Here is a 19,822-nt window from a genome sequence, read left to right as displayed (position 1 = left end):
TAGGCTATCCATTAACTGCATCTATGGACTCGAGCACGAATAAAACCCTTAATTTTATTAAATTGGCTGGATGAGTTTTAAATTACAACTAAGAGTTGTTTGAATGACAGAAATCTGCTCAGATAAGATCCTAATGAGTGTAACAGGACATGTAGCTAGGGTCCCCAAAACACAGATAAAACACTTAAAATGAACAATTGACTTTAGATAGCCCTAGCCTTGTGTGATTCAACAGGAGTTAGGAGGAAATAGTGTTGAGATTAATAATATGACACTTTCTGTGAAGCAGATTTGTATTCTCAGAAGTTTAATAAATGCTGATAAGTGCACTAAACTTTATTTTTTCATTGAAAGGTTTATTTGACAATGTTTATTTTCTTCTTACCTGTTTCGTTTATTTTATATATTTTTCATACATTATACAATATAGGCTACAGTATGTTTTTACATTATACATTTTTAAATGAAGTATAGGCTACAAGTGTAGATTGGTGAAGTGTTCACTAAATGTTTTTGTTGAGAAATTCTGTGTATATTAGTGTTACATTTTATCTTTCAAATAGAGGTTTAAAAACAAGCACATATCGGCCAAATATCGGCCAAAATAAATCGGCAGCATTAATCGGCAATCGGCTGACCCTGATTTCTAAAGATCGGCATCGGCATCGGCCAGAGAAAACCCATATCGGTCGACCTCTAGTGTCTTGGCCTCTGCCATGATGTCCGTATAGGCTGCTGAACCCCATTCTGTTGCCCGCTTACCCGACTCCGGTTCTGGCATGACACCGGCACTGCTTCCTGCCACCATTCCCCAATTTTTGGGGCTCAATGTCTTAGTCAAGTACAAGAGAGTTTTTGCATGGAGGTGACTTTACTTGTATTGTTGTGCAGACACGCTGTCAGTGTCAGAGGATGTGTTCTGTTACTCCTGGGGGAGCATAAAGCTGTTAGATCTTCTCTTAAATGTAGGGCATTGTTAAGGAGCACACCCATGCACTGTCAGCCTGTTATTTTCACCTTATCTTACTGTTGTAAATTAGGCTTTAAAGCAAAGAGCACAGGGTGTTGCCATAGTGACACGTTGAGCGGTTGATGACAATGTTTGCACCATTATGAATGTGATTGAGGTAATTATGTGGCGTGAGCATGAAAAAAGAGCATTAAAGCCAAACGGTATAATGTTTCTCTGTATGTAGGTTTTTGTCTGTGAAGACAACCGACTATATAGTGACTAATTTGTAATGCAAACCAAAAAATAATTGACCAATTAAATAGCCATTGTCGATTTACAGCTTAGCAACTGGCAAGCCAGTCAAGCTTTGGATTTCTCCCAATGTTGAAGCAGTGTACATGGTGGTGTAGTAAGAGCGATAGACAACATTTAAAGAGTTTGGAGGTGGGTGTCTCTATGTATACGTTCCAAAACCAAAAACACTAGAGCAAAATTGTAAGGAATAAAATAAACTTTGTGTTTATCTGCCTTAATGCAAGCTGCAAACCGAGTGCTACAAGGAAAGAAAGCAAATCATTTAGCTACTTTAGTTTGTGGGGCGCGACTTATTAGGACTTTAGCTTATTCACCATATCCCCCAGAGTTAGATAAGTCCATACATACTCTTCTCATCTCCGTGCGTGTCATAACTCTGTCTGACGCACCCACCGCTAGCCTATTTAGCACAGATCCTGGAGGTAACCAGCTCCATCTAGCCTACTGCTCCCAATAAGTGACAAAATATGCCAACATTTTCCTATTTACATGTTGTGATTTGTATAGTCACAGCGTGTACAAATAACAAGGTCACATGAAACACAGCCACGGATTGATTAGCGCAACACCTGAAAAGCACCGCTGTTACTCTCTGCTCCTCACCACGGGGCTTCTCAGGTGCTGCGAGCAAATCACTCCGCCCAAGTAGCAGTGCTTCGCCTTCTGAGAATATAGTTCCCAGTATGTATATGGTTAGAAGATGGCTGTGTCTCATGTGACCTTGTTATTTGTACACGCTGTGACTATACAAATCACATCATGTAAATAGGAAAATGTTGGCCTTATTTTGTCATCAGATAGTCCTCATCCTTAAAGCTTTTTCTTCTGTACCGTTAAAGCAGCTGAACATTAAAATGTGACCTGAAGATCATTCATCAAGTATTGGAGCTAACGTTAGCTTTATTAGCTAGTTAGTTAGTTATCTAAAGCTGATGAAGTTATTTTAGCCAGGAAATTGTTGGTTGCAAGCTAGTTCACTTCTAGTCTACATCAGTTTGAAATCATTGACCCACAGAATTTTAAATGGTAAATCTGCCCCGTAAATTATTGTAAAAACTGCCTATAGAGCCAAATTTTAACTGGACATGATTTAGTATCATTAGATTAGATTAGATAATACTTTATTCATCCCACAATGGGGAAATTCACTTGTTCACACCTAATTGCTGAATATCTGATGTAGATATGCTCTAATCAGCTCTTGATGGCCAGTTAAAAAACAGAGTGGGAAGTTTTGACTTGTCCAGATGTTCTTTGAAGTTTACGGGCGTTAGAATTCAGGTTACATCCAGCCTGCTCTCTTTTGGATGACTGAGGTGAATGAGAAACACTCCCCTCGAGTGCCTCAGTAAAAGGTTGAACAGTGTTGCGCAGCTCTCAGCCATGGACATAGTTCAGTGCTCTGTGTATATCAGGATGTTGCTAAAGAGGCAAACATGCAACATACTGTGGTAAAATAGAAATATTACATTTTTTGGATTTTGCAAAAGGGTGCTGGTAGTTATTGACCAATGTAAGTATTTTAATAATTTCCTCACTCAGGATCTTGCTCGTTTGTAATGATCATAATTTAACTGCAATGGGAACATTTGCCTTATCTAGTGGTGGTTAGATGAGCAAATTTAAGGCGGAATGGGAACTCTTAAATCCTCCCTGCTCCCTCCTAATCTTTTGCCTTTTGTCACAGACCTGCGGCACTTTCACTGATGCACACACACACACACACACACACACACACACACACACACCTAATTCTGTCTTAACACAGATACTTCCTCTCTCCTGCTTACAAACTCATTTACATACATGTGAGATGTGAGTACAAATATATAATATCCTCGTCACACTCCTGCTTTCATACTTACACACTATGACCAATTTACATGTAAAATCCCAAACCATAACTTTTGCACACACACACACACACAAATCCAAACACAGTATCTTCTTCATACAGACATTTTATCACAACACACTATCTTCTTCATACAAAATTTTATCACATGTACCTCTGCACTCTGTACAATACTTATACTGTTGGTGGGCAAACACACACACACACACACACACGCACACACACACACACACACACACACACACACACACACACACACACACACACACACACACACACACACACACACAATATCTTCAAACGTGCACCGTCCCTGCTTATGCACACTGACTGATTTAGACATGCACAAGCACACATAATCTCACGTAGACGCTCACATTTTACACACACACACACACACACACACACACACACACACACACACACACACACACACACACACACACACACACACACATGCAAGCAGGCAAGAACTGTTTTGCAGTGTTCAATCAGACTTAGTATAGCTCTAATCCTAATCTCTAGGAAAGGAAAGTCTCTCCTCATGGCTGTGGGAGCAGGAGGAGAGAGCAACTTTCTCTGTTACACACTTCACCACAAAGACACAGCCTGCTACTGCTGATGGGCTGTTTGTGTAAAGACTCATTTCAACTGAATTACGCTATTATCAATATCTTAATGTTTGATATTATTCAGGGCCGTGAAGTGCCCCTTTCCCTGGGGATTCATGTAGAAAACAAACTTTTCATGAATGAGAGCACAGACAAGCATCTTCACAGCTCAAGATGTTGACAGATGATATCAGTTAAAACCAGTACATAAAAAGTAATTCCACTACTTTAGACAGTAACTAATAATGTAACTAATTACTTTCTTAAATTAAATAAATGGGCTCAATATTTGTTACTTTTGTCGTGATCATCAAGCTGACAAACGCAGCCTATTCCCCAAATTGTTTCCAGGTTATGATCTAACGTCACACAACCTTACGACAAAGTAATGACATGAATCAATCAGCATTAGACTGTCACTGGCACACAGTGGCCGACTTTAAGAAATTGTGATATGTTTTTAAAATTACAAAATTGCATTACAAAGATATGGGCATTTAGTGGGCAAGGAGGGTCAAATGAAAGATGCTATTGAGTTGCATTCTTTTTTTTACTTGACCCATACCAGAAAATAAAAGTCAGGATATTTCAGCCTCAAATGAATGATTTGTATCATTCTTTTTTAATCTGTCTGTTGTGAGTAGCTGGTTTTCACTTATTATTTGATTGCAGTCACTTCTACGTTATTGTTTTTTTTATCAGTGTCAAGCTACTGTCAATCAACTCATTTCCTGCAGATGTTTCACATTAAAAGCCTACCATAAAGGCGATTGCGAAATGCCTTTTGAGCAACCGGGTTAGCACACACCAAATGTTTCGGCCGATGACGTAGACGGCCCTGCCGATTTTGACCAGCTCACCGGGAGACTGAAGACAGGATACATTCAGAAACCCGTATCTCACTCAAAACAGCATGGATGGGTTTTTTTTTCCAAGTTTGTATGCGTGTGGAAGCACCAGAGGCACAAAATAACAACCCAAAAAGTGATTTTTTTTCATAATATGGGCACTTTAATGTAACCTGTGTATGTAACCATGTAATCTGTTCAGGAAGTGTTGAGTGTCATTAACAGTATAACACCAATGAAAAACAGAAAGTAGAATTGACTCCAATTAACTAGTGAGTGAGTGAAAAGAACAGTATTTATGTTATGGAATGACTATGTTGTTGTACTGACTGAAGTAGTGCTGTGGAAATGTACAATAAATAGCTCATACCATACTGTGTTTTTGAGATAGATACAGACGTCGACAGCAGTGGCTGTTATGTGTTTTGCTTAGAACTTGTCATGAAGGACACGATACACAATTAGGGCTGCACAATATGTCGTTTTTTGTGTTAGTTTAAAGAAAATATCACTTTAAAATGTAACGGTCATTGTTTTTTTTTTAGTGGTGCCTTTTTTTTAATTCAATTCAATGTTCAGTTTGTTAAATAAAAGAATGTTGGAAATGATTTCCTTTCATTTATTTTAAATTCATGTTGCATTTTAGCAGAATACCGAAAGCATGCAGAACTGAGTACACTTTAATATCTGTTTATTTATCGCAAGTAATATCATTATCGCAATATTCAACAACGCTATCGCATATTTTCCTCATATCGTGCAGCCCTACTATAAATAGACTTTCCTACAGTTAAAGTATGGCAGTGGACAGCAGGTCCTAGTTGTCAGTGGGCAGAGTGAGACATAGTAACTCCAGTCGATGCTCACACAGGCTCTCACGCACTCATCCATCCACACTCCCCTCCATCCATCACTCTCTCTCTCTCTCTGCGAGGTCCTGGCGGGAGAATTGGCTTATACTCAACAAGGCACAGCTGAGAAAACTCCAATGTAAATGTCACTATGTCAATTATTTCACAGTAAGTTGCCATTAGTGGAATCCCGCAAATTTTTACAGTCACAGACGTTTTCTACCACATTGCTGCGCTGAAATATACAGTAAAGAGATGCTGCTCTGTTGCCCCCTGTTCATCTTAAATCTGTGCTCTTGCTTGTTAAAACTGTGTGTTTGTCATGTTGAGTTTAGTCTACTTGTGTGTTAGCAATTACTAATAGCTTGGGGCGAGGCATAAGTTAGAAACAGAATGGTGTCATCTCCCACTGTCATCAAATTCACAGCCATCAAACTAATAATGTCTGTCACCTGGAGAGGGCACTGGAGGAAAAATGCTTTAATAGTTTGGGCGCCATCGACTGTCAGTTCGGGCATATATATTTATAGGTTCATAATAAGACAAAATGAATGGATACCAGGGCTGGAAAATGAACATCACTGATATAAACAACCTCCTCCTTAGCAGTGTACATATTCATGGATTGTATAGTAGCATGTATGCAGGCACGCTCACAGTACATTGTTAGGGATCTGGAAAAAAAAATTCTCATTTGCCAATAAAAAATGTTTTGTGGTAAATTTTTGGTAATTTAAATAGTCCAATGGAGATTTTATATATATATAGCCAATTAGAGCCACAATTTACTTTAAATTTTAATGGGTTGTAATTACATTTTATTCCCGAAAAGATGAATTCAGCATGCATGCCCAGTACATTTACAAAGGCAGGCCGTGACATGTGATCCCCGGCTCCTCCTGTCTGCATGTCGAAGTGTCCTTGAGCAAGACACTGAAGCCCAAGTTGCTCCCGATGGGCAGGCTAGCGCCTTGCATGGCAGCTCCGCCATTATCGGGGAATGAACGTGTGTGTGAACGGGTGAAAGGAACGGCAAAATTGTAAAGCATTTTGTCCGGTAAGGTAGAAAGGCGCTTTATAAATGTAGTCCATTTACCAATTATACAAAATACACAAAAAATCCTGATTCTGTCACCCTGCATTTCTCTGTGTCAGTCACTCCTGCTGCTCTTTATGCTCTGTCCTCTCTCTCCTCGCATTCTTTACCTCATTCGCCCAATTTACTCTCTTGTACTCACACATCTACCATCTTTGCTCTCTCTTCCTGCTTCTCCATTGTCTTTTTCCTTGGTCGCTGTCCCCATTGAACCAGAACATTGTTGTTTTATAAAACTCCAAACAAAGAGAGAAAGAAGGAGATGCATTAGACTGTCTTTAAGCCGATAGGAAGGAGGCGGAGTTTCTGGGTCCGTTATTCACTGCCTGAAGAAAAGCTTGTCACTATTAATCTCATATTATGTTAGGCTGTGTGTGTGTGTCTCTGTGTGTGTGTGTGTGTGTGTGTGTGTGTGTGTGTGTGTGTGTGTGTTTGTGCCTTTTAGTTTGGGTACATGTGTTTTAAAGCATCTGTGTTCATATTTGTATATACTGTATGTCAGCTCAGTGTCACTCTGTGGTCTTCTGTGTTAAAAATATGCCTCTGTGTGTTTTCAGGGACACTCTCGTTTAATACACTGATGCGCGAGTATCAGTATATGCGAGTATTTTTCTTAATCTGTCCTCAGATGATAATAATTCCTTGCTTGGTGACCTTAACGTTTTGAAATTACCATGGTTTTAATATGTTGGAAGGTATAAACCCTGTAAATACATTTTTAGAGTAAAGGTCTAAGTTTGTGTCACAGAAAACATACTGAAGGGCCACTAATAATTCATAGTTATATGGCATTTGTAAGATATTGTAAGATTCTTCTTCTTTCTCAACAATTTAAAATGTGATGAAAATAACTGTAGCGCAAAAATACATTATGTTAGATTATTTGTGTGTCCTGCCCTTCAGGGGGAAAAAAAGATGCTTCTTCTTTTCGTGAGAGACCATTTTATAGTAGGCCTATCGCTTTATTTTTCTGTTCATATCATGGCACAATATTTTGTGATACTAAAAAAGCAACAACATGCATTGTGGAGTTGAAAAGTGAATCACAATATCAACTAAATCATAGACAATTGTCTCTCGAACAAGGTATGTGAGAGGTGCATGTCTGATCGATGTCGATGTTCCAGCTCAGACACAGTTTTTAACACTTACAGTACCAGCAACTCCAGTTTCTCTTTGTTTCCTTCAGACCTTCACTTAACATTGTAAAATGCCACTAAAAGGCAGAAATAAATACTGTCATTGTTTGCTTTCAGTCAGATTGTTAAAAATAGTAAGTGTAAACATTGTATTGTGTTTTATTATGGACCCTTAACAGATATGTTTTCAGCAACATCTGAGTTATCAAGGTGTTGTTTTTCGAAACGTTGAACATATATCATGTGTGACGACCACAACATTCTAAAACCAGAGTTTAGTCAGGCAAAGAGGGCAAATCTGCATTTTGTGAATCTGAAGTTGTAGTTATGTAGTTTTACATAATCATGGTAAGTGACCTTTTAGTAGAGAAACAAAGCTAAACCACCAGTGGCTCCAGCTAAGTAATTGAGGCACCAATGAGAGCGGCATGTGTCACATGAAGAGCTAACATTAAGTTCCTCATTCCACATTTAGCAGATGCACAGTAGAGTTAAACAGAATATCAAAACGCACAGCTTGTGTAGTTGCCAGATGAATAATTTTGCCTTTTAGATTTCTATCCGAGTAACCTGCACCGAAGAAAAACAATAAAACGGGGCTCCTCCTGGGATATTTTTTATTTAATGTCAAAAGAGAGTCAGCCATTCCTGTTTGTTCGACTGCTGCTGCTGTCTATATTCACTTTTTTTCATTCCATTATTGTAGGTGATTCTGCTTTGTTATACTCAGTGGAGAAGGAATTAAAGGAAACTGCTAACGACCCACAGCAATTACAGTATCTCAAAATATCACTAATGTAAAAGCAATGCAGGTTTCGAAGATGGGCTCTAATCTGTCACTTCTCTGTATTTCTGTAGGTCGGTATAGACTTCACAGCATCTAATGGGAACCCTCGAGAGCCGTCCTCCCTCCACTACATTAACCCACTGGGCAGCAACGAGTATCTCGCTGCCATTTTAGCTGTGGGACAAATCATACAGGACTATGATACGTGAGTATCCTCATGGCTGTTGCACTTGTTTTTAATCAGTTAGGACTACAGTTATTTTGAAATAGTTGACTTCACTTTAATGGTCCAGTGGTTGTAAACTGCATTTTCGGGGGAAGGAGCAGATTAAATACAAGCATTAGACCCCTTATACCCCGTTTACACGTACATGGTTATTTAGACACCAATAACCATTTACTGACACCAGATCCCTTCGCTTGTGCCCTTCGTTTACACGCAAACGGAGGATTCGCCTCTGAAAACGATTTGCATTTAAACTGAGACAAATGGAGGTTTAGGCAGCCGAGGAAGTTAAGAAGAGAAGAAAGAGGAAGTGATTCGTTGTTGTTGCTATTTTCGGGATTCTGATTGGCTAACGTGGGCTTGAGCTTCTCGTTACACTGACACCTACAGGTTTGGCATGCTCTTGACGGCATTGACGGCATATACTGTGTACACGGGTACGTGTAAACGAACCCTTTTCTGAAAACTGACAGCTGTGCATGATGTTATTTTTGAAAACGGAGAGGTTGAAATGTCCATTTATGAAAATAGCCGGCCATGTGTAAACGTAGGATTAAAGATTGATAGCATAAGATGAGCTGGACGTGGGACCATATGAGAAACAATGAGGATGCAGAGTATTTTTTTTGTAATTTCCATGTACTTGTGGGCATCAAACTGGTTTATCAGTTCCCTAATATCCATCTTAATTCCATCATACCCAAGAACCACTGTGTAAGATGTGTAAGCTTTAGAATGGGTGTCAGTAAAACACACATAACTATCTATTCTTTTACTGTTTTAAAAATTGTCAGAGTAAAGGCCACCAATAATTCATAGATTTACATGGCATTTGTAAGATAATTTAATATTCTTCTTCTCTCTCAACAGTTACTATAAAGTGTGATGAAAATCACTGTAGGTCAAAAAGACTATGGCAGATTGTTTGTGTATCCAGGTGCTTAGAAGGCTTAATTTTTCTGCCAGCTCTCTGCTAGTTTCTCTACAAATGTCTTTGAATGGGTTTCTTTGTTAAAAGGTAACAGGATTTCCTCTGCTGTCTAAATCCAGCTTGTAGAATTTGATTGAAAAAATTGAAAAAGGTTTAACTAATGTTCCAATGTGTTGTCATGGTTTCCTCCTCAGCGACAAAATGTTTCCTGCTCTGGGATTTGGAGCCCAACTCCCACCAGACTGGAAGGTATGTGTGTGTTTGGTGGTGGTGTTGTTGTTGTTGTTGTTGTTGTTGTTTTTGTGTGTGTGTGTGTGTGTGTGTGTGTGTGTGTGTGTGTGTGTGTGTGTGTGTGTGTGACAGAAGGAGGAGGGTGGGTTCTGATATGCAAACTTACAGTTAAAGCAAGCCTATATCACACACACACACACACACACACACGGATAGAACTAAGCATTATACATGCATATTCATATGATTACGCAACTGTTAACCCATCTGTGTTGCCATGGCACTGAGCTGATGAAAAGGACAAAGGAGAGAGAGCGGTACACAGAGGGAAAGAGAGAGGGTGGGAGGGAGAAGGTGTGGGAGAAATGGACAGTATTTCTCAACAATATTTTACAGTGTAGTGAATGAAGAATATCAAGTTTATTGTCTTTGTTTCTTGTCTGCTCAGGTGTCACACGAATTTGCCATCAACTTTAACCCCACCAACCCATTCTGTTCAGGTGAGTTACTGTGCAGCAGTCCCAGATGCCATCAGTGACCCTGCTTGTACCTTTGATAAATATTCATGATATATTCACATTTTTACATCATTCCTCAATTTCGTTTTTATTTTATTGGACTAATCTGTGTAGCCCGACCGATACTGTATATTTGAGGCAAATACAAAAAACAATCTGATAGGGATCTCCGTCATATTTGACCAACAAATGTAGTAAGCGGGACATTTTACATTTGAAACAAACTGTAGTTTGTATTAGTGTTGTGCAATTAATCAAATTTAATCGCGATTACAATTTTGGCTCCTAACGATCACAAAAACAGAGTAATTGAGATTTTTTTTTTTTCATTTGCACATTATGTTAAGTAAACTCTTTTTTTGTCTTGTGTTCTGAATGAAAAAAAAGTTCAAACAGGAAAAGTATTAAGGGGAATTTCACAGTTCAAGCTGCTTTGTTTAACTGTTTCTTAAACTTCAAGATGTTGGGTTTGGGAACTCACCATTGGCAGGGCTTAATCCGAGGGGTGGGATAAACAGCTGTCTTTCAAATTCCCTCTGCACTCATAGCCAACCAGAGCAACGCTAGTTGATAGAGTAAACTTTTGCCGTATCCGGTCGGCAAAACTCTAAACACATCTTCCTTTTTTAAGAATGATTTCAGTGCTTAACTCCAAGTCTTCCAGAGTCCCGGCCAAAGCCGATTCGAAAGACCGCTGTCCGCCAGCTGCAGCAGCAGCCACGTTCTTTGTTTTCAAGTAGCAGGGAATTCACGCGGAACCGTCGCAACTCTGCCGTCCTTATGTTAAGCCCGCCCACCAACTCTATACACGATGTGATTGGCCTGACCAGAATTTGGTTTTTCCAGCTCGCAAGCCAACAGAGAGTCGCTAGACTGACCCTGGCTGCAAATTACATTTGCTGCCGCTAGGGTGCGTCTAGATTTCTAGGCTACATGATTTTAATATTGACCAAAATAAATAAAGTGATAATAGATTTTTCCGAGCAGCCCTAGTTTGTAGCGTACATAAACGTAGAGTATGTAGTGGTCTCACTAATCTTAAAATCTTTGGCATTTCTGAACTGCAATATCATTATACTTATTGGCCAATATGCGGATCCCAAAAAGGTAATATTGTCCAAAATATCTGTCTTGATAGAAACTTGGGCTGGGGCAGTGAAGCTCATTGCAACACTGTATGGGATATTGTTACAAACAAACTTTACTTAACTATTAACAAGAACCATCTGAACCTTTGCCTGGTCTCGATGCCTCATCAACATACAGACTTGTTTTCTGTTTACGACACTATTTCATTTATAATAACATCAGCTGAAAACACTGTTGCTTATTTATATTTATGTTGTTGGCTATTTTGTGGCCTGGACCCACATCCTCTGCCAACAAGCAGTATTAACAGATAGGAATTACTAAGCATTTTCTTTCTCTATGAAGATGAGAAATATTGTCTTATTTGTTGTATAAATATCCTGCCAGGCTCCTATTAAATATGACTACACTAGTGTTGCAACAGCAAAAAGGTTGCCACCACTGTGTGAGACACTGAAACAGAATTAAAGTTCAATTAAAAGGACAGAAGAATATAGTCCCATTTTCTCTACAAACATTTCGACATAAGGCTACAATGCCATTGTGACTTTGTGGAAATACATTTAACACTACAGAGAAAGAGCTAAAACATCACTGCAATAGAAACTGGAGTATTCTTTATTTTTAACAAGAATGCAGGACACCCTGAAAAAAAAGACATGCCATCTCCAGATCATGTGACAGCAGCAGGTGCTGTACTCCTCTATAAGTGTCTTACTGAGTCTGAGTAAATAACACCTTCACAATTCACCTACACTTTTTACGATGTTTGTGTAAATTGGTAGTATAAATAGCAGTGCACACTATGATACCACACAGTTGCTCCTGACAATTCAGACCAGTGAAAGATCCAGAAAAGTTATGTATTGATTGTGTACAACTCTTAAGAGGTTAAATTATGGAGATAGATTCATCTCAATATAATTTGTTTGAGCAGATAGACAATCCCTATGTAAATGTTTAATCTGTAGATATCAAAAACCTTCCACAAATACAAAAAAAGATTTAAAAACTCCTAAAAATATGCAAATATGAAATGGATCTGCAGGGGGTAATATTTCGAGATATATTTACAAGAAATAAACTCACAAATTTACGACTGAAGTCAGAAAAGGAACCACATTGCTTCAGAATCACCACAGACCGTATACCGTATATTAATAGTATACTGCAATCGGATTTAGCAATAAGGAAATACCCATGATTTTAGCCCCAAATCACTATATTATCATAAGCAGGGCATGAAGTTAACTTTTTTGATTTTTAAATCCACCTGCCACAGGGACTTTTTACCAGCCACTTTTTTTTTGCGTCATAAAGGTGAAAAACAGGAATTGCTGTGTCTCTATGATCCTGTCCTGTCCTATTGATGGTAGCCTACTCATGAACATTGCGCCGTCATCACGTGCTGTAGTAGGGGGGCCCGCCTTGATAATCCTGCATAGGGGCCCGGTGTTGGCTCGTTACGCCACTGCATATAAGAGATGAGATGACTGACAAAATCAGGAGTAGCCTATGCCACCACAACAACAACAAAACACTGGTGAATGCGCACCATAACACATGAATGTTTTTTGTATAGTTCTTAAAAATAAAAAAATAAATAAAAAGGAAACTTGTTTTGGGCAGAATAATACTTATTACTATTAATTAATTACTCTGGGCTGAGATTTTACCTTACCAAAAAGGCTCAGGATGCTGCAAATGTTTGTAAAATATGAAAAAGGCTGGTGGATTTAAGACACAAAATAATTTATTGGATGAATCAAATATGAACATATCTGTCATTGTCAGTGGCTTGTTGATCTTTACATTGTTAGTTAATTTCCTATCCTGGCCTGGGACACACATTCATACGGTTTAATAAAGTACTTATTGGACTTTAACTTATCATTGCACTTACAATAACGTAGCTGTCCTCAATTTAGGTCATCCTGTACGTCTCATCTGCGTTTTTTCCTGCATCCACCGTGTGCGTTTGTGTGTGTATCTGTGCGTGCGTGTGTTTGTGTGTGTGTCTGTGTGTGTGTTTATGTGTGAATGTGTGTGCGCGTCAGTCGCGGGGGAAACGGAGCAGTTCCGCCCGCTGCAGAGAGCCGACAATTTGAAACAGCAGCGCTGACTTTAGAGTGAAAAAACGTTACAGTGTACATTGATGTTAAAATGTCTACAGGTTGGCAGGACGGTCTGAAATGTTTTGCACGGTCTTTCGCTGTACGTTTTGTTGGTAAATGTGAGATGTTCGAGTCCATAGACTGTATATAAGAAGTTCGAGTCACACACACGTCTCGTCTTCATATCAGAAACTAGGAAATGAATTTGACCCGTTCTCACTCCTGCTTGGTCAGTGGCTGCACGTGGGATGCTGGGATTGTGTGAGTAATGAAAATGCGATAGGGGGCCCCGGCTGTCAATCAATGTCTTCCAGTGATGCGGGCCCCTGATTGGACCAGGCCCGTAAGCAACCGTGTACCCTGCTTACCGATAGTTACGAGTCTGAATCACTCAATTCTCATTGGCTACCCGCCAATGTGGCAGGTAGATTGACAGTTTCACCCGCCAATCACAAAAGTTACCCGCATTTGGAGGGTGGGCGGGTGCCAATTTCATGCCCTGATCATAAGCATCCAGACTTGAAGAGACTTTGCCGTGAATTGTGCTCCAACCAAGTTTGGGCTGTTTTTGGTAGTTTTTGCTATAATAGTTTGCAGGTGCTGGAAAGGTTTCTTTTCAACATGTAAATAGCAGCCAATATACAGTATTTATAATAGCCAACATACCTCTGTGAAGTACAGTACATTGCCATATGCTGCACCGATTCCCTCATTTTCCTTCAGTACTACGTCTGGGTTTGCGGTATATTCTTGGGTTTTCTCCGATCAAATTTTAACAGGTCCAATCAGTGAACAGAGGGAGTGGCTAAGAACGATGACGTTGAGGTTCGGAAACCTTCGGCGAGTCCCGTAATGGCGGCGGAGAAAGATGCGGTCCATTTTGGCAACGCTGCCGAATATCCAGAAGTTCAAGCCCGAGCAAGAGCAATCTTTGCTGAGTTTTGTTGGTGGCCATGATGTTGTGGCCCTCCTCCCCACGCGGTTCGGGAAAAGTTTGGTTTTCCAGCTCGCTCCGTTAGTGGTGAAGAAGTTAGCTCAGGCTAACGCTAGCGATGCTAAGCCGATAGTTGTTGTCGTCTCCCCTCTTGTTAGCCTGGTCCTACCAGACAGTACGTAGGAGAGCAGAGCCAGGCTACCAGAGTGGCTCTGGGCAGATCCAATAGTTTTAAACTTCAACAGAGTACCCGCCTTCAAGGAAGTTAACACTTGTCAATGGAGAGTGGCCAGACTCTCTGTACAAATGAAATGTACCAGAGGCTGGTAGGACCAGGCTAGTAAGCCCCCGGATCTGATGTAATTTATACATTTGACAATGACAAGACATCACATTCTCAAACTGCGGGTGCTGTACGGTACCTGCTGATGGATAATGCAGTGCAAAGCAATTGCCCTATCTGCTCCTTTCCCCTTGTTTATTTTGCAAGTAATTAAGTGTTACCACTGCGTTTTTCCTCCCGATCATTGATGGTGCGCCATCTGTTGTTATTCCTAGGAGAGACTTCCTTGACAAACCAGCATGAATACTTCCTTAACTGTGGTACGGCCTTGCATTGTTTTCACACAAAGTAATTCACTTCAAACTGCTTGTCCACACCACGAACAGAAATGGCAAGCTGAGCATTATCATTTATGTGAGTACTCTCGCCCAGAGCCACAGAATATGTGCTGAAACATTTGCCTTTGTCACACAACTGATCATAAATATAATCTGATAGCTCAGCAATCCACTGTGTTGTCTGAAAGGCTGATGTTGCTGAAGTTAGCCTTTTTTTCTGGACATGATATTTGCAACTTCTAGCATGCATTTTTTTTAAACTGGCCTTCAGTAAACGGCTTTACCGCTTTGTAATCACCCCACTCACCACAAAACTATCTCTCACCGCTGCATTGGCTTCCTTGTTTACCTGTTGAAAAAGGTTTTGTTGCATGGATAACCCTTACTTTAGCTGTGCAGCCCATTCTCTCCTCTCCTCTCCCTGGTATTTACTGTACTCCTGTGCATGCTTAGTTGAATAATGCTGCTTCACTTTGTATTCCTTCAATACGGCAATCTTCTCTTTGCAGATGAGGCCATAGTAGAGTGACCAGATTTACCGGAACTAAAACCGGGACACTTTGCATGTGACCGTAGTGCTTGTGCACGCACATGCTTTTTAACGTGAACATGTGCCAGCCCAGACATAGACACAGACAGATTAGACACAATTTTGCCAACAGTACACGTAGGCCTACTGCTCACAACATAATGGGGTATCTCAGTTAATATTCATGAATGTTCTTGGTATGTAGCCTACATATCTAAGAAATAATATTAAAAGACATTGAGTGAGTTTTGTGTGGGACCAACTTTATTTTTCAGAATTAAAGCACATTTTCAGCAGGGCAGCGGAGCGGCTGTGGGTTGGCTCTCCACAGTTCTCATGGGCTTTATTTAAGTCCTAACATGAAAAAGCTTAATGTGGTTTAATGTACCTAAACAACGATCAGTGATCACCAAATTTCTCTCTCATATTGCTCCTCATAACCACTGAAAACTGTCAAAAAATCTAACCTAAAGTCCAATTATTATGGACGTTATCTGACATTAAGCGTTTCTGCTTCATTGAGACTATTGTAAGGAAAAAGCTTAACGTGGTTTAATGTACCTAAACAACGATCAATGATCACCAAATTTCTCTCTCATATTGCTCCTCATAACCAGAGCAATATGAGAGAGAAATTTGTTAATCATTGATCGTTGTTTAGGTACATTAAACCACGTTAAGCTTTTTCACGTTTTAGAATGTCCCCATTTCCACCCAGCGCTCGTCCGCTGACTTTCCAGCGGACCTGGAGGGACTGGTTAAAACAAGACAGATAAGAAGAGGCATTGCAACAATGTTTACAAATATAGCCTACATTGTAACGCTGGCTGCACAGATTATGCAGACCGCTACGATTGACTGACACACACACACACATTGTTAAACTCATACGCTGGACACTTTATTAGTCTTTCTACATGTGTTAGTTAATGATCGGGCTATAATAAGACCACGTCGGCTATGTAATCACTGACAACCGGGACAATGTCGTAATGGTTGGTGTAAACCGGGACATTTTAGCGTTCCGACAGGCTTTTGTCGGGACTCGGGACACTCAATTCAAAATCAGGACTGTCCCGGTCAAACCGGGATGTCTGGTCACCCTAGGCCATAGGCATTGCCCGTAAACTCAACACAAAAATAATCCATCTCCCACTTCTCCTGAAAGTCTGTGTTCATCATCAACTTGTCTCTTGGCTTTCGACAACGATATGTTGACCTATCAACAAAAGACGGCGCTGCACTTGTCAATCAGTCTGTGATTAGCCCAAACACCTGTAAATTGGCCATTTGGCTTTCAATACGGTTGCAACATCGACAACATGTGGCCGGGAGTCGGAACTACGACTCACTTGCATGAGCACAAACCTTGTGCCGTGCGCTGTGTTTTTACAAGAAAGAGCGAGGTTGCTCAAATGGCGGGCTGCATGAAATCGATGAGGGTGCCGTGAGTCTAATACCTCTGCTGTAGACTCTTAGTCTTGTTTAAATACGGGTGCAAGTCAAAAGGTTACTCATCATGATTTGTAAATCATCAGTATGTTGCACAAAGTATTAAAGAACCACAACGTAAGCACTCCTTTTAAATATGGTGCATTTGTTAACGCACCATTAGCATTTGAGATGTGTAGGATGCCAATGTGCTTATGGACAAATGCAAAAAACTTAAGTACTGACTAATAGGAGCACAATTGTGACACCCAGATGGAAATTGTGGAACCCATATTTTAGCCTGACAGAGGCTGGAGGTTATGCTAAATAAAAACAGGTCAAATGACAATGAAACAAATGAAACATGAAGTTCTGTGTGCTTCTTCAAAATAGATGTACAGCTTGTCGTTAATATAACATGTAACTCCACAAATGGCCTTTGTTTTTGTTTTTTTGAGGTTAGCTGGTGAACTGCTCTTCTACAAACTACGTAAGGTCATCTTTTGTTGGAAAGGTCAATTCAGCCTCCAGTGCACTCTAAAATAAAAAATTCCAGGCCAAATAAAAAAACCTGATTTGGAGGGTTGCAGTCACTAAGTGCTGCTATAACTGCCATTTAAAACCTTTTTATGTAAAGTGCAATATGCTACCATCCTAACAATGGATTAGCATTATATTTTGGCACTAAATAATTGTTTGTTGTCATCTAGTACCATAGTTTTATATATCTTATTTATACCATTGCGTTTTTTACTGTAAAGGTGAAAATGTTGTTACATTGAGATGTGAATAAAGACAACCGTGGGCGTAGGACACATTGAAAATGTGGTTGGGACAATATAACCTGGGTTCAGAGTACATGTCATTTCCTGTATTCTCTAGTCTTTCAACAGGTGGTTTGATACTTGTATCTGGCTATACTAGCATGAGAAACATTATGGGTACATTTTGTATTTTGGGTCCTAGATCACATATTTGAAGATATTAAAAAGCTAAGTACAGAAATTATTTGGATGACTGATTGAGAGCCATATTTATTAATAACCATTCAATCATTTAAAATTTCGGGGTCCTAAACTAACTCTTTTAAAAGAGAAGACATTTCGGGGACTGAGGCAAGTGTTCAGCAAATAAACTCATTCACACATTTAATTGTCTGGTTGTATTTAGCTGATTGGAGTCTGAAAAAGCACTGCTGATGAGAAACAATCATTTTCATGAGCTTCTGGCCCTGAGTTGAAAATGTCTCACTTCAGCTGGGAGATATGCGTAAAAGACACTTTTTCATATACGTGGCCCATTGTTATTTTCTCCCTATTACAAACCTCTTTTCCTCCTCTTTTCGCTGTCTCTCTCCTACCCTCACCAACTCTTACCCATCTTTCAATTTAAGGTTTGTTGTTATTTGAATTCTTTCTTTCTCTCTCTCTGTGTAGGTGTAGAGGGTATTGCCCAGGCCTACTCTGCCTGTCTCCCTCACATTCGTTTCTACGGCCCAACTAACTTTTCTCCAATCATCAGCCATGTAGCACGTTTTGCTGCCCAGGCACTTCAACAAGAGAATGCAGCGGTAGGTGGCAACATCTTACTTATCTGACTTTCCGTGTTTTAATTATTCTTCTGTTGAATCTGTACATTGCAGACAAGAATGATGAGAAACAGGGGATAATACAGTATGTAAAACATTTGCAAATATGCGGACTGTATTGCAGTTTTAGTTTCCTAAACGCAGCCAGCCATCAATTGAAATCCGTCAGAACACACCTGCCCATAACGGCCCACATGTCCATCTTTCAGACATAGACTGTAAACTTATATACATGTAGCATCTGTGATAGATTTCTTAAAGAGACCCTACTGTGCTCTTTGGAGTTTCCTCCGTCCTTTAGTGTGTTGTATAGTAACGTGTTTCAGGAGATAATATAATCCATACCTTTTTTTCAGCCAGGAGGTGATTATAAAATGCAGCTACATTTTAGCAAAAATGATTACAGTAAACATGGCAGCTAAGAATGTAGTAGTACTTTTTATGAATTTGTTCCTGTATAATAAAAAAAATCTGCTGTAGTAAAATTAATAAATTCATGTATCAAAACCCATTTGGTTTTTCACAGGAAACATGTTAGTAGATACATTTATAATTAGATTAACTTTGGTATTATTTTGCAACACAAGCGTTGTTAGTCTAATTCTTAGATACTTAGATAAAAACAAAGAGTGAGGTGAGTGCTACTTTCCATGTAGTTAGTTACATAATGTATTAATTGATTATACTGATAGCAATCTTTTGGATTATATTGGCCAGCTGACCAATCAGAGCTGACTGGGCTTTTCAGTAGGGGGGGCAGGAGCTCAGACAGCTTTTCAGACAGAGGCGCTGTAGCAATGGCCAGTATGAGAAATATGTTTTTTTTGAACATCAAAGCATGTAAACCTATTTTAGGAGACCCCAAAAATACAAATATGTTGCTTAAACTGAACATGATAGGACCTCTTTAAGGGAATTAAGTAAAATTAAAGCATTGTCTATTCAGTTGGCTTTATTGTCTGGGGAAATTGATTTTTGACTGCACGTCATGCCAATCCTGCCATGTATGCACAGGTCATGATCGAAATGCAGACAAGTCCTGTCGAGGGAAGGGCTTTGAAACTTGCCATTCAAAAAACCCTGTTCTTTTTTTTTCTCCAATTATGCTCAAGGAGGTTTGTTTAACCTCTTGGCGTGTTCAGTGTTAGGTAATGGC

At 39.7% G+C, this 19,822-nt stretch overlaps 1 protein-coding gene across 2 annotated transcripts in view; it reads left to right on the top strand.

Moving 5' to 3' along the window:
- Positions 1–19,822, top strand: part of cpne2 (copine II) — a 73,143-nt gene that overhangs the window by 36,903 nt on the left and 16,418 nt on the right. For both annotated transcript variants that reach the window (XM_031294839.2, XM_036003378.1), the window contains 4 exons: positions 8,526–8,659; positions 9,806–9,860; positions 10,291–10,342; positions 18,515–18,648. In XM_031294839.2, coding sequence (XP_031150699.1) covers positions 8,526–8,659; positions 9,806–9,860; positions 10,291–10,342; positions 18,515–18,648 — 375 coding nt within the window. The remainder of the gene's footprint in view (positions 1–8,525; positions 8,660–9,805; positions 9,861–10,290; positions 10,343–18,514; positions 18,649–19,822) is intronic.

The sequence above is a fragment of the Sander lucioperca genome, chromosome 7 (assembly GCF_008315115.2).
Source record: "Sander lucioperca isolate FBNREF2018 chromosome 7, SLUC_FBN_1.2, whole genome shotgun sequence".
NCBI classification, from domain to species: Eukaryota; Metazoa; Chordata; class Actinopteri; order Perciformes; family Percidae; genus Sander; species Sander lucioperca.
This window is presented reverse-complemented; position numbering and strand designations above follow the sequence as displayed.